Source organism: Sapajus apella, unplaced genomic scaffold (assembly GCF_009761245.1).
Source record: "Sapajus apella isolate SASKATOON/1434 unplaced genomic scaffold, GSC_monkey_1.0 scaffold83, whole genome shotgun sequence".
In the NCBI taxonomy this organism is placed as follows: Eukaryota; Metazoa; Chordata; class Mammalia; order Primates; family Cebidae; genus Sapajus; species Sapajus apella.
The window spans coordinates 3543636-3558020 of NW_022437023.1; the positions used below are offsets into that span (position 1 = coordinate 3543636).

Consider the following 14385-nt stretch of genomic DNA (forward strand, 5'->3'; position numbering starts at 1 on the left):
TCCTGGCCCCTTTCCTTACTGGATTCTCAAACCAAGAAAACCTGAGTCTCCCAGATCACTCACTCTCTTTTGCCTGCATCCAGCCTAAAATCAGACTTCTAGGACCCCACCCCAACTTCATATCAAGGTATCTTGCACTGGTGCCACCGATCCCAAAGGTCCAAAACTCCTGCAGCACCCCCTAGCACAAAACCCTGCTGCTTAGGCTCCCATGGGTCTCAGGGCCAGAGCATGGGGTGAGGGAGGGAAAAGTCTGGGGAAAATATCGGATACCTCAGGACAGGATGGGCTGAGGGAGACATAGTCTGATCAGTAGACATGTCCTTATGATGTGGGCAAGGCCATTGCCTTTGAGGAGCAATTCTCTCAACCTGAAGCCACTGCATAGCCTTGCAGCCAAGAGCAGGGACCCTAGAACCAGGACGTACTTGCTTTCACCCAGCGCTGCCCTTACCAGCTGTGTTGCCCTGAGAAAATTACTTAGCCTCTCTTTACCTCGGGTTCCTCATCTCTAAAATGAGGACAATCATAGTACTGACTCATAGGCCTCTCGCCAGGATTAAGTGAGTTATATAAAACACTTAATGACTGGCACATGGCAAACATAAGTGTTTATTAAATAACTCTTTCACATCTAATGGGCTGACTCCTCCATTCATTCTCCACGTATTTATTGATTTCCTGCCATATGTCAGAAATGAAAGAGACAGATTGCCTGCCTGAAATAATGGCGGGCATTGTTGTGTGAAGCCTGCACCCCACCCTCACCCCCGAATGGTCTTCCAGGCTGTGTCCGATGCTGCAGGACTGCCCGAGAGGGTTTGGGGCACAGAGTTTGGGGGCTGCAGACTCCCTAGTGTGGACCCCCAGCTTGCTGTAAGCCCCTAGCAAGTTTCTTTCCTTGTACTGTAAGCCCCTAGCAACTTTCTATCCCTTTGACTAAGTGAAGCAAGTAGTCCCGCCCCTTCTACAGCCCATGCCTGGGCCAGAGAGGGGTTGGACAAGTCAGGCTGGGCATCCAGACCCCTTGCACCCTTTCCTCCCCCCACATCCCCACCATGTTCCTCAGAGGCCTCTGTGACTTGAGCATAGAATCTCCCTTAGGCTGCACAGGCCACCAGACATGTGGCAAGGGCCCCAATTTGACATTGTCCTCGAAGGGCCTTAGGAAGCCCACAGAAACTGTGTTCAAAACTGCCCATTTGGGCCGGGCGCGGTGGCTCACGCCTAAAATCCAAACACTTTAGGGGGCTGAGGTGAACAGATCACCTGAGGTCGGGAGTTGGAGACCACCATCTTGGGCAACATGGTGAAACTCTGTCTCTACTAAAAATGCAAAAATTAGCCAGGCGTGGTGGCATGGCCTGTTAGCCTCAGCTGCTTGGGAGGCTGAGGCAGGAGAATTGCTTGAACCCAGGAGGCAGAGGTTACATTGAGCTGAGATGGCGCCACTGCACTCCAGCCTGGGTGATAGAGTGAAATTCCATCTCAAAAAACAAACAACAATAACAAAAAAAACCTGCACGTTTGAACCTGCATGAATATTTGCCATTATAGAATTAGTGCTATTAATTTTAGGCTTAAGAATGTATTGTGGATATATTTTTTAATCCTTAACTTTTAGAGATACAAAAATATTTATGAACAAAATGATATGGCGTCTGGATTTTGCTTCAAAACGATGGTGGGAGAGGAATGTAGATGAAATAAAACTGATTATGAGTTGAGGTTGCTGAGGAAGTGGGGTCACGGGGGTTCACGAGAACCTCTTATCAGTTGTGGTCCAGAAGCCTCTGATCTGGGAGCTGGCTAGAAAATGCCGAATTTCGGCTCCACCCCAGACCTACCGAGTCAGGACCTGCATTTTAATTGAATAAAATGCCCGGGAGCTTCCTGCGCACACTCAAGTGTGAGAAGCGCTGGCTTACTCTGTTCGCCTCTTTCCCGCATGTTTGACATGTTCCCTAAGGAAGAGGTTGTGGGGTTTTGTTTTGCTTTCCTGTGTCTTCACAGTCCCGGGGAGCTCTTCCTACGGAGACCGGGGCTGCAGGGAGCTGGGAAGCGCTGCCTCCCGGCTCCTGTTGGGACCCCCCAGCCCCGCTGCTGGCCCGCGCTCGGCCGGGAGGCACCAGGGTCCCGCAGGGCAGCCCCGACCCGTGCCTGGGCGACCTGCCGCGGTGGCTCCGTCGGGCCGGGCGGAAGCGCGGGAGCGCAGGGTTGGGCAGGCCCAGGCGTGGCGGCCCCGGCGCACCTGGACGAGCCGGCAGGTGGGAGCGTCGCAGCCCCGGGGCCCCCGCCCTCGCGCGGGGGAGGAGCGGGCGGCGCGGGGCGGGCGCGGCGGGGACCGGGGCGCTGGGAGCCCGTTGGGCCGCGAACGCAGCCGCCACGCCGGGGCCTCCGAGATCGGGTGCCCGGGATGAGCCTCATCCGGAAAAAGGGCTTCTACAAGCAGGACGTCAACAAGACGGTCTGGGAGCTGCCCAAGACCTACGTGTCCCCGACGCACGTCGGCAGCGGGGCCTATGGCGCCGTGTGGTGAGACCCCCGGGCCACTGAGGCGCGAGGCGCGCGGGGGGCGCGGGGGACGCGGGGGGAGGCGGGGCGGGCGCCCTGCGCTCCACTTTCCGTCCTGGCCGCCCTGGGCGGGCCCGTCACCAGCGCCACCTGTACCGAGAACCTCAAGGTCCAGCGCCCTCCCCGGGGCCACCCAGCCGCCATCTCCCTTTTCTCACCGGGCGGCTGTGTGAGGTCTCTGTGGGTTGAGTTGGGAATTGGGCCTGGCTTTCCAGGACTGTACCCCTGCAAGGCCCCAGAGTACATCGGGCAGATCGTCCCTGTTGCTGACGAGTACACTGAGGCCCCAAGACGGGGAGGTGGCTCGCCAAGTGGCAGGGAGACTGAGCCTCCCACCCGTCCGGGGAGATCCTGTCGCGAGGAGACGTTGCTGCCCCCGGCATTGTGCCCCTCTCTCGGCTCCTGCCTGGCGTCCCACCCCCTGCCCTGCGCCCCGCGGCTCCCCCATATTCTAGGTGGTGGGCGTCCCCCCCCCAGCCCAGCTGCCCAGCGGAAGGGGTGAGGGAGGCCTGGGAGATACCTCCCAGGAGGAGAGCCTCTCATGCTGACCTGCCTGTGCGCGACAGCTCGGCCATCGACAAGCGGTCAGGGGAGAAGGTGGCCATCAAGAAGCTGAGCCGGCCCTTCCAGTCCGAGATCTTCGCCAAGCGCGCCTACCGAGAGCTGCAGCTGCTGAAGCACATGCAGCATGAGAACGTAGGCAGCGGCGGCGGCCCTGGGGAGGGGGGCGGGGGCTGCCCTGGGGAGTCAGGGGCGGCGCAGGCGGGGCCTCCCGGTACAGAGAGCGGAGAGCTCAGAGAGCTCGGGACAGTCTCCTCCCTGCTCCCCTGATGGTGCCTCTCACCTCAGTATTGAAAGGAGGGGGTGCCGGGACCTGCCCTGCCCACTTTCCAGGAAGGGGTCAAAGGGTATTTTTGGCAGAATGCACTTTGTGAGGTACAGACTGTCTCATCCTCCCGAGGAAATGGGCACAGGGGAACTTTGTCATTGGTTCCCTGTCTGAGAGCTTGTGACCAGCTGGGACTAGAATCCTGGTTAGTGTCCTGTCCACCTGACCCTGATAACAGCAACAGCAAAGGACACATAGTGAGCGCTTCCTATGTTCTAAGAGCTCTGCAAACACGAACTTGTCTAGTCCTGGTGATATAGGAATACTATTGCTTCCGTGTCACAGATGAGGAAACTAAAGCACAGCAAGGCTCACAGGTTAGGTGGTTAGTGAGTACATGAGCTGGGGTTTCAATCTAGGCAGCATGGCTCCGGCCCTGAGCACATGACCGTCATGTCTGACAGAAGCAGCTGGGAAAACCAGGGACCCAGCTCGGGGCCTGGCAGCCAGGCTTTGCTCCAGGATACCTAGATTGGAGGGCAGACATTACAAAGACTGATTTCAAAATGTTATGTACATTTTAAGCCCATCCCTTTCCAGCAAACCCTTTCCTTCTGACCTCCAGCCAGGGTGATCTTGCCCTTGGCTCCCAACGAGCCCTGTGGCCGGCAAGGATGGATGTGGCTGTAGACCCAAGGTCAGGGGCAGGGAGTTTGCTGGCTGGAAATCCTCTTCCCTGTTCCCTCCTTTTTCCCTTCCACCCTCCCTTCGTGCTTTCCTGCTGCCTATGTGAGTTGAGAGTGGGTCTCATTGCTTGCCCTGAATACCAGACTTGAGAGCTATGAGCACACCTCATTCTTCTCCCCACCTTCCCTTCTCCCCAGCCCGACTCTCTGTCACCATTTATTGCAAACTCCTTCCAAATCCAGGGGATTCCTCTAGCCTCTGCCCTTTTTACTGCTTCCAAGAAGGTTGGAGACCTGCCTCCTGCTGGAGGTGGTGCATTAGGAAAGGGGGAATGGTCCTGTGCATGGCCTGGGCCCAGGAGGAGGTGGGAGGAGAAGGCAGCATCTCTCTAGCCCTCATAGGTGACTTCTTCCCCAGGTCATTGGGCTCCTGGATGTCTTCACCCCAGCGTCCTCCCTGCGCAACTTCCATGACTTGTGAGTTGAGCTGCACTGGGTTTGGGGGCATTAGCAGGCTGGGGAGCAAGGTGGGGGGAGGTCCAGGGTCTCTATTTCGGGTGTGGTAGGGAGAGCCTCCTTCCCTGCCAGTCCTGTGCCTTTGCCTGTCAAGTGTGATTCTCTCTGGAAAGATGCTTTTAGCCAAAGGCAGACAGGAAAAGGCAGGAAGGACTTTGTGGGGTGCTTGACTGGCAGGGAGCAGTCCACACAGCTACTTTGCTTTTTACCCAGCTTTAACACCATGAAGACACATCTGCCAGTCCTCACAGGGTTAGCGCCAACTTGCCTTTCCTGGGGACACAGATGCAAGTCTGGACCTTGGAGCTCTTTCTAGCATGAAGCAAGGATTAAGAAGCCTTGGCTGCCTCTGGCTGATGGGTGTGTTTGAGAGCATGGCACAGAACCAGAACATTCAGTTGCAAAACGTATAGCTTTGCCTGTGCAGTGTTTGAATGAGACTGGACTATTTGGACAAGATGGAGAAGTCAGTGTGGCGAGTGGAGGCCAGCAGCTGGCTTGGCCAAGCTGAGTCTGGATTGATCCTACAGGCAGCCTCAAGACCTGGGGATTTTGAGCAGGAAGGTGATGTGTTCAGATGGGATTTGGGGGATGCACTTGGGTAGCAGCAAGAAAGGAGTAGGAAGCAGCTCTGGGGCAGAGGGAGACCCTGGAGGTCAGTGTCAGTGACCCAGACCGGGACCTAAAGTAGAGGTGACGGGACACCGAGAGCAGACTTGAGGCCCCATTTGGGAAGCAGGGCCGACACAATGTTCCATCTGTTGGGGTGCAGTGGCTGACGGAGGTGGCAGAGGTGGGGGGATGTGCAGGTTCCTGCTTGGAATACAAGGTGGGGGAAGAACAAGTCTTGGGGGAAAGATAATGAGCTCCGTTTAGACACTTTACTTTTAAAGAGCCTGTGAACATTCATTCTGATGTTTAATCACAGTTGCAAATAAACATGAACCTCAGGAAAAGAAGGCCTGGGCTAGGGATGTGGATTTGCGCTGGAATAATCACCTATGGGTGATAGCTGATGCCCGGGGACGGGTAACTGTAGAACGTGGTAAGATAGTGTTGATTCAGATATCAACATGAAAGAGAAGATCCAAGAGGATCAGCAGGTGGAAGAAGCTGAGAGGGCCGGATCGGAGGCAGAGGAGAGTCAGCAGAGAATTGAGAGGGAGGTTCCGGCTTGACCAAAGGTCAGATAAGAAGAAAAGAGAGTCGTGGTTTGTTTGTCGGATATTCACTGGTGACCCTGAGCTGCGTAGTCTGGCAGTGGGAGGGAAGCAGAAACCGGGTTAACTCAGGACGGGGAGGTAAGGCAGTGAGTCCAGGAGTGTGAACCACCCTTTCTAGAAGTTTGGTGGTGAGAGAGGGAGAAGGGGTGGTCAGTTGAAGAAGCAAAGTAAAGAGAATGTGGTTGTAGCACAGAGAGGCTTCAGGAAGTTTGTCGCCAAGATGGAAGAACCAGTGTTTGAGTGGAGGTGAAAGACACAGCAGGGGACCAGGCATGGTGAGGGCCCCGAGGGAGGTGTGTGGTCAGGCAGGAGAGGGCTGCCAACATCCAAAGTCTCCTGGAGATGCCTCCAGCATGTCCTTTCCAAAAAAATAAATCTATTTTATAACTTTTTAAGGTAACTTTTTTTTTTTTTAATTTATGATATTCTAGAGATAGGGCTGTGTCCCCCCAGACTGGAGTGCAGTGGCACAAACACTGCAGCCTCCAACTCCTAGGCTGAAGCCATCCTCCTGCCTCAGCCCCCTGAGTAGGTGAACCTATAGGTGTATGCCACCATGTCCAGATTTTTTTTTTTTTTTTTTTGAGACAGAGTCTCATTCTGTTGCCAGGCGCCAGGCTGGAGTACAGTGGCACAATCTCGGCTCACTGCAACCTCCACCTCCCGGGTTCAAGCAATTCTCCTGCCTCAGCCTCCCGAGTGGCTGGGACTACAGGCGCAAGCCACCACGACCAGCTAATTTTTACATTTTTAGTAGAGACGGGGTTTCATCATGTTGGCCAGGATGGTCTCGATCTCTTGACCTCATGATCCGCCTGCCTTGGCCTCCTAAAGTGCTGGGATTACAGGCTTGAGCCACTGTGCCCAGCCTTTTTTTTTTTTTTTTAAATAGAGCTGGGGTCTCACTATGTTACTCATCCTGATCTCGAACTCCTGGCCTCAAGTCATCCTCCCACCTCAGCCTCCTGAGTAGCTGAGACTAAAGGTGCATGGCACCACACCTGGCTAATTTTTTTTTTTTGAAAGATGAGGTCCAGGCCAGGCACAGTAGCTCACGCTTATAATCCCAGCACTTTGGGGAGGCCAAGGTGGGCAGATCACCTAAGGTCAGGAGTTCGAGACCAGTCTGGCCGACATGGTAAAACCCATCTCTACTAAGAATAAATAAAAAAAAAAAAAACCCAGGAGACGGAGATTGCAGTGAGCCGAGATCGCTCCACTGCACTGTAGTCTGGGCGATGGAGCAAGACTCCATCTCAAAGAGAAAAAAAAAAAAGGAAAGATTAGGTCCCCATGTTGCTCAAGCTGGTCTTGAACTCCTCACCTCAAGCTATCGTCTAGACACCAGCTCCCAAAGAACTGGGATTGGAGGTGCGAGCCATGGCCCCTGGCCTATTTTATAATTTTTATGAGTTTTTTGTCTTTATCCTGGACTTCACTTTATTACCTTGAGAAACGGTTACATTTTGCTGGCCTCATTCTGTTGTACAATCCCCTAGGAGGCTGCAGCAGCCTCCCCATCTCCCGCTTCCCCCCTCCTGGAAACGGTTTCCTTCTTGGAAAGGTAGACATGTTGTTTGTTTGCGGGGGCATCTCAGCTGGGCATGAGGGATACAACATTTGGACAGAAGCCGAAGGAAATACTGGCAGATTTTCTGACTCCTAGCTGTGGCTTTCCCTGGGGTGTGGAAGAGGGCAAGGAGAGAGTACCTTTGAAGAGCAGAAACAGCTCCATGCGGCTTTCCAGAGTATGCTCCAACTGCCAGCTGGGCGGCTCGCCACGGGAGGCTGGGAGCCAGGAGCCCAGAGGCCCGTGCAGTGGTCTGGCTGGCTGAGGTGGGGCTGGCTTTTGTACAGTGGAGGGCATCTCTTTGGCCCCTGTTCTGCCCTGAGGCCCCTCCTCTGAGCTCAGACCTGGGGCTGAGGTGGGACCTGGGACTGTTCCACGAAGCCCTCATGTCTTCCAGCTACCTGGTGATGCCCTTCATGCAGTCGGATCTGCAGAAGATCATGGGGATGGAGTTCAGTGAGGATAAGATCCAGTACCTGGTGTATCAGATGCTCAAAGGCCTGAAGGTGGGTGGGGACTTGGAGAGTGGCAGAGCCGACGCCTTGGTGTCCAGACCTGAGGTGTGGGGAGGCTGGAGGGAGCACACTGTTACAGGTCGGAGGTTTCTGAGCCAGCCTGATGTGCCTGATGTGGGAGCCGGGCCATGGACTCACCCTTCTCTCTCCCCCATACAGTACATCCACTCAGCTGGGGTCGTGCACAGGGTGAGTGCTTCTTTGACATGGTCCTCAGAGGCCCCGTCCCATCCCTGGGTGGGGGACTCTCTGGAAGCCTCGAGCTGCCTCACCTCCACCCGCAGCCTCTCTTCCTTGCCTCCTCCGTCTTTGTGCCTGGCCACTGCCAGCCCTACCTGCCACCTGAAGCTCCTGCCCCTGCCTTCTTGGTGGGCATTGTCTCCTGGGTGCTCTTTCTTCTTGAGCTGACTTCACTCTCCATGCTCTGTCTGAAGGGGGTTGGGAAGGAGTGGGAAAGGTGGAGGGATAGGACACTTCCCAGGAGCACAGAATGTGGAGTTTTTCAGACCCAGCCATGGCCCAGGAAGACCTGCTCGAAAGAGTTGCTGTGTCCCAGGGGACTTCCTGGGGGAATTGCTGCAGACACAGTGAGCCCTGAGCTGAGTGTTTCAGGCTTCAAGAAGCAGGAACATTTTAGAGCTGGATGGGCCCCGAGAGAACACCTAGTCCAACCCTCATTTACACATGAGGAAACTGAGGCCCAGAAAGGGAAGGGGCTTGGCTGAGGTCACATCCCTGGGTGGTGGTGGAGCTAAGACCAGCTCCGTCTCTGCCTCAGCCTAGCACGCACTCTCTGTCCTCCCCCCAGGACCTGAAGCCGGGAAACCTGGCTGTGAACGAGGATTGTGAACTGAAGGTGAGTGGGCCACGGGCTCAGCCCAGAGGCGGGATGGGCCCTCCCCGAGGGGAGCCTCTGGAAGCCGCTCCCAGAGCCTCCTCCCCTCTGCAAGTTCCTTTTCCATTTATCCCCTGAGCCATAGATCCTGGATTTTGGGCTGGCGCGGCCTGCAGACGTCGAGATGACTGGCTACGTGGTGACCCGCTGGTACCGGGCCCCTGAGGTGATCCTCAGCTGGATGCACTACAACCAGACTGGTCAGTGGTCAGTGCCTGAGAGGGCGGTCCTGGGGCCAGCTGGTCACTCAGCGCTGACTGACTGCCGGGTCCCGGTCAGACATCCCAGGTGATACTCTCCCTCCCTCTGCAGTGGACATCTGGTCTGTTGGCTGTATCATGGCGGAGATGCTGACAGGGAAAACTCTGTTCAAGGGGAAAGATTGTATCCTTTGCTGGAAAAGCCAAACTCCATCTAGGGATTCCTTCCTTCAGCAGACACTTTATTTAAATAACTGTCTTTTTTTTTTTTCTTAATGTGAGAGTGATACATACTCCCTGTAGAATAATTTGTAAATGCAGTAAGGCTGGATGAGGTGGTTCATGCCTGTAATCCCAGCACTTTGGGAGGCTGAGGTGGGAGGACCGTTTGAGCCCAGGAATTTGAGACTAGACGTGGCAACATAGCGAGACCCCATCTCTAAATTTTTTTTTTAATTAGCCAGACATGGTGGCATGCACCTGTAGTCCAGCTATTAGAGAGGCTGAGGTAGGAGGGTTGCTTGAGCCTGGGAGGTTGAGGCTGCAGTGAGCTATGATTATGCCACTGCACTCTAGCCTGGGCGACAGAGGGAGACCTAACTCAAAGAAAAAGAAAAAGAAAATGTTGGGTGGGCGCGATGGCTCATGCCTGTAATCCCAGCACTTTGGGAGGCCGAGGTGGGCAGATCACCTGAGGTTAGGAGTTTGAGACCAGCCTGGCCAACATGGTGAAACCCCGTCTCTACCAAAAATCACAAGAATTAGCCGGGTGTGGTGGCACACGCCTGTAATCCCAGAAGGCTGAGGCAGGAAAATCACTTGAACCCAGGAGGTGGAGGTTGCAGTGAGTTAAGATCGTGCCACTGCACTCCAGCCTGGGTGACAGTGAGACCCTGTCTCAAAAGGAAAAAAAAAAAAATGTAGATAAGCAAAATGATGAGAAATGAGTCACCTATAATTCTACCACTATGGAAAATACATGTTGGCACCATACACATGAACTGAGTGCCCGTGTGTGCAGGGCAGGCCTTTGAACAGAAGACAAGGAAACGAAAAAGAATGACTGAGTGGGATGAAGGCTGAGAAATCCAAATGCATTTGTTGAGTAGGGACCCCCACTCAGCCTGCCATGTTGGAAAGGCCTCTGGAGCCCTGAGCCCTGAAGAATGAGCCTCCTCCTGAGAGCTGGAGATGGTTAGGCAGGGCTAGAGCCTGGATGACCCATTGCCACGGTGCCCGGGTGGAGTGATGGTGGGGTCGCGGGAGGGGCAGTCTCAGACCCACAAGGAGAGCAAGGCTAAGCCTTAACCTGCCATCAAGACCTGGACCAGCTGACCCAGATCCTGAAAGTGACCGGGGTGCCAGGCACAGAGTTCGTGCAGAAGCTGAAAGACAACGCGGTGGGTGGTAAATGGGACGTAGGGTGGCCTGGGCTGTGTGCTTGGCTGACGTGGGCCTGGTGGACTGGAGGCCTTTGTGGAAGAAGGCTCGCCAGCACCTTCCCACAGCATCCTCCTACCCTGCAGGAGCTCTTGTCTTCATCTCACCATGGACTGTGACCTGAGCCTTCAGCCCTGCCCTGAGGCTTTTCTGAAATCCCTGCTCTACACCCTAAGGCCAGAGCCCTGAGGGATTTGATGCTTTTCTGTCTTCCAGGCCAAATCCTACATCCAGGCCTTGCCACAGAGCCCCAAGAAGGATTTCACTCAGCTCTTCCCACAGGCCAGCCCCCAGGGTGAGTCTCAGGGTTCCCTCCTCAGGGGCCTCTCAGCACACCCCCATGGGCGGGCTCTCCCTGGCCCAGTGTGAGGCTCACAGCTCTGCCACTGCAGCCGTGGAACTGCTGGAGAAGATGCTGGAGCTGGACGTGGACAAGCGCCTGACGGCCGCGCAGGCCCTTACCCATCCCTTCTTTGAACCCTTCCGGGACCCTGAGGAAGAGACGGAGGCCCAGCAGCCGTTTGATGATTCCTTAGAACACGAGAAACTCACAGTGGATGAATGGAAGCGTAAGAGCTGGGGCCTCGGGCTTCTTCGCCTCCACTTGAAGCCTTTCTTCCTTGCCTCCTCCGTCTTTGTGCCTGGCCTCTGCCAGCCCTACCTGCCACCTGAGGCTCCTGCCCCTGCCTTCTTGTTGGGCATTGTCTCCTGTGTGCTTCTTTCTCCTTGAGCTGACTTCGCTCTCTGTGCTCTGTCTGAAGGGGGGTGGAGTTCTCGCCCTCAGCACCTCCTTGCCCACCTTAAACCATGCTGCCTTTCTCAGAGCACATCTACAAGGAGATTGTGAACTTCAGCCCCATTGCCCGGAAGGACTCGCGGCGCCGGAGTGGCATGAAGCTGTAGGGACACATCTTGCATGGCACTGCCGGCCAGACACTACCCAAGGACCAGTATTTATTTGTCACTACCAAACTCAGCCCTTCTTGGAATACAGCCTTTCAAGCAGAGGACAGAAGGAAGGATCCTTCTCCTTGAGTGGGAAATGGGCCTAGTAGATGCAGAATTCAAATGCTGGTTGGGAGAAGATAGCTCTGATTCTAATGGGCCACATTAAACTGCTCATCTGGAGAATCGCCTGCAGTGGGGGGCCTTTCCTTTCTGCTGGAGTGGGGCTGAGCAGGTGCTGAGCCAGGCCGGGGGGCTGCTTTGGTTTCCTAGGGATGCTCTAACCAATTACCACAAACTGGGTGGCTTGAAACAGCAGCACTTGATTCCTTCATGGCTCTGGAGGCTGGAAATCTGAGCTGGAGGTGTTGGCAGGGCCGTGGTCCCTTTGAAGGCTCCAGGGAAGAATCCTTCCTTGGCTCTCTTTAGCTCATGGTGGCAGTGGGCAGACCGTGGCATTCCCGGCTTGGGCTGTATTCCTCCAATCTCTGTCTCTTCTGTTCTCTCCTCCTTTAAGAACAACAATCATTGGATGTGGGGCCCACCCTAATCCTGTATGAGCTCATCTCGATCCTTATTAATTACACCTGCAAAAGCTCCAGTTCCAAATAAAGTCACATTCTCAGGTTTCAGGTGGACACGAGTTCTGTGGGGGAAACTATTGGACTCACTACAGATAGCTGGGAGGGAGGGCCCCTTCCTGGGCCTGGTGCTGAGGCCTAGTGCTCTGTTAAGGAACCAAATGTGTTTGGCTGCTAAATTAAGGGAATTGCGGAGAGAGCTGCAGCTGGTGCGATTGCATTCAGGTTATTTTGGGTGAGTGATAAGCAATCAAGATATGAAACAACAGCAGGCTTGGAGCCTGCGAGCTGCACAGGCAGAAATGGGCTCTTGCCTGGCTTGATGGCAACCGTTCTGCTCCCTTTGGGAGATGGCCTGGCCCTCCAGAGCTTTGACCTGCCAGTGGCTAGAACCTCTATGTTTTTATCTGAGAAACTCTGGCAGAACAAATTTCCATGTGCACAAGCTATCACGGACACAATGGGTTTCAATTTCCCTGTGCACCAGGGGACTTTTTAACATGCAGATTCCTGGGCCCCACTCCAGGGCTTGTGACTCAGCAGGTCTGGAGTTGAGACCTGAGAATGTGCATTTGAATGAGGCCCTCTAGCCCCTACCCAAGCCTAGTGATTCTGATGGATATCAGACCATAGTTCGAGACATTTAGTGGATTTCAGTCCCACTTGATTTGTTGGGAGGCCTTAATCAGAAACCTACAGTAGGAGGCTGAGGGGCTTCAGATGGAGCTTCACACTCATCTTACAGGTGTTAAAACTGAGAAAACGAAGGCTCAGACAGCTGTTTTTTTTTTGTTTGTTTTTTTGTTTTTTTGAGACAGGGTCTGGCTCTGCTACCCAGACTGGAGTGCGGTGGCACAATCACAGCTCACTGTAACCTCAACCTCCTGGGCTCAAGCCATCCTCCCACCTCAGTCTCCTAAGTAGCTGGGATTATAGGTGTATGCCACCAGGTGTACCAGGACTACAGGTGGCTAATTAAAACAATTTTTTTCTTTTTTGTATAGATGGGGTTTCTCTATGTTGCCCAGGGTGGTCTTGAAATTCTGGACTCAAGTGATCCTCCCACTTTGGCCTCCCAAAGTGCTGGGATTATAGGCATGAGCCACCCTGCAGGCCCAGACAGTTTTTAAGGCCTTGAAACTCTTCTGTATGACACTGTAATGGTGGATACATATTGTGTATTTGTTACAATCTGTAGGACTGGATAACACAGAGTGAACCCTCAAGTAAACTATGGACTTCAGTTAGTGTATCAGTATTGGTTCATAAATTGTAACAATTGTGCTATACTAATGCAAAATGCTACTAATCAGGAAAACTAGGGAGAGGGAAGGAGAAGGAGTACTGGGAACCTCTGTACTTTCTGTCAACCTAAAACTGCTCTAAAAAATAAACAAGGTCAGGCACAGTGGCTCATGCCTGTAATCACAGCACTTTGGGAGGCTGAGGCAGGCGGATCACGAGGTCAAGAGATCTAGACCATCCCGGCCAACATGGTGAAACCCCGTCTCTACTAAAAATACAAAACTTAGCTGAGTGTGGTGATGGGTGCCTGTAATCCCAGCTACTTGGGAGGCTAAGGCAGGCAAATTGCTTGAACCCGGGAGACGAAGGTTGCATTGTGAGCCAAGATCGTGCCACTGCACTCCAGCCTGGCAACAAAGCGAGACTCTGTCTCAACAACAACAAAAATTAACAACAACAAGGCTGGTCGTGGTGGCTCATGCCTGTAATTCCAGCACTTTGGGAGGCTGAGCCAGGTGGATCACTTGAGGTCAGGAGATCAAGACCAGCCTGGCCAAAGTGGTGAAATCAACCCCGTCTCTACTAAAAGTACAAAAATTAGCCAGGTGTGGTGATTCTCCTGCCTCAGCCTCCTGAGTAGCTGGGATTACAGGCTACTCAGGAGAATGAGGCAGGAGAATTACTTGAATCTGGGAGGTGGAGGTTGCTGTGAGCCGAGATCGCATCACTGCACTCCACCCTGGGTGACAGAGTAAGACTCCATCTCAACAACAACAAATACCCTGAGGCCCCAGAGACACTGGGTCAGATTCCCACAGCTAGGAAGTGGTAGAGTTAGGATTGGAACCCAAGTAGGCTTGACCACTGTGCCCAGCTTGGATTCAAGGGTTGCCCAGCCTTCCCTCTTCTCGCCAGTCTCTCTGAGACCCTTACTGCTGGCTGTGTCCATGGTCTCTGTTTTCTCTCCCACAGAATGACCCTGCTGTCAAGGAGCTGGGGAGTTCTTGACAGGGACTGGCTCTGTCCTGCCCCAGCCCTGACCTTGCTGGCTACTAAACTGCCACAGGTTCCTTGAGTCCAGATCCCTCCAAGTCTCCTCCTGAGAATCCTCACCGCCCCAAGGAAAAAGTCCAGCCTTCTTGGCCTGGCATTCAAAACCCCTGTGT

The 14385-nt window shown here is 54.1% G+C and overlaps 1 protein-coding gene across 2 annotated transcripts; it reads left to right on the forward strand.

Moving 5' to 3' along the window:
- The first annotated feature begins 1909 nt into the window (after positions 1–1909).
- Positions 1910–13221, forward strand: MAPK13 (mitogen-activated protein kinase 13). Of its 2 annotated transcripts, none has more exons than XR_004261406.1 (12): positions 1910–2535; positions 3141–3270; positions 4508–4566; positions 7796–7904; positions 8073–8102; positions 8722–8769; positions 8894–9015; positions 9121–9192; positions 10329–10408; positions 10665–10743; positions 10841–11017; positions 11272–13221. XR_004261406.1 is itself a non-coding variant. In XM_032253554.1 (12 exons), exons 1-12 carry the CDS (start codon positions 2417–2419, stop codon positions 11349–11351), a joined length of 1098 nt encoding a protein of 365 aa, XP_032109445.1. In that variant the 5' UTR covers positions 1972–2416; the 3' UTR covers positions 11352–13221. The 2 variants fall into 2 exon arrangements, 1 of the variants encoding a protein (XP_032109445.1); XM_032253554.1 differs by having other exon boundaries at positions 1972–2535; positions 8894–9008.
- The last annotated feature ends 1164 nt before the right edge of the window (positions 13222–14385 follow it).

Coding starts and splice junctions, on each gene's coding strand:
- MAPK13 (XM_032253554.1), top strand. CDS start 2,417: ATGAGCCTCATCCGGAAAAAGGGCTTCTACAAGCAGGACGTCAACAAG. Junction 4,567..7,795: donor CTGCGCAACTTCCATGACTT/GTGAGTTGAGCT, acceptor CATGTCTTCCAG/CTACCTGGTGATGCCCTTCA. Junction 11,018..11,271: donor CACAGTGGATGAATGGAAGC/GTAAGAGCTGGG, acceptor TGCCTTTCTCAG/AGCACATCTACAAGGAGATT.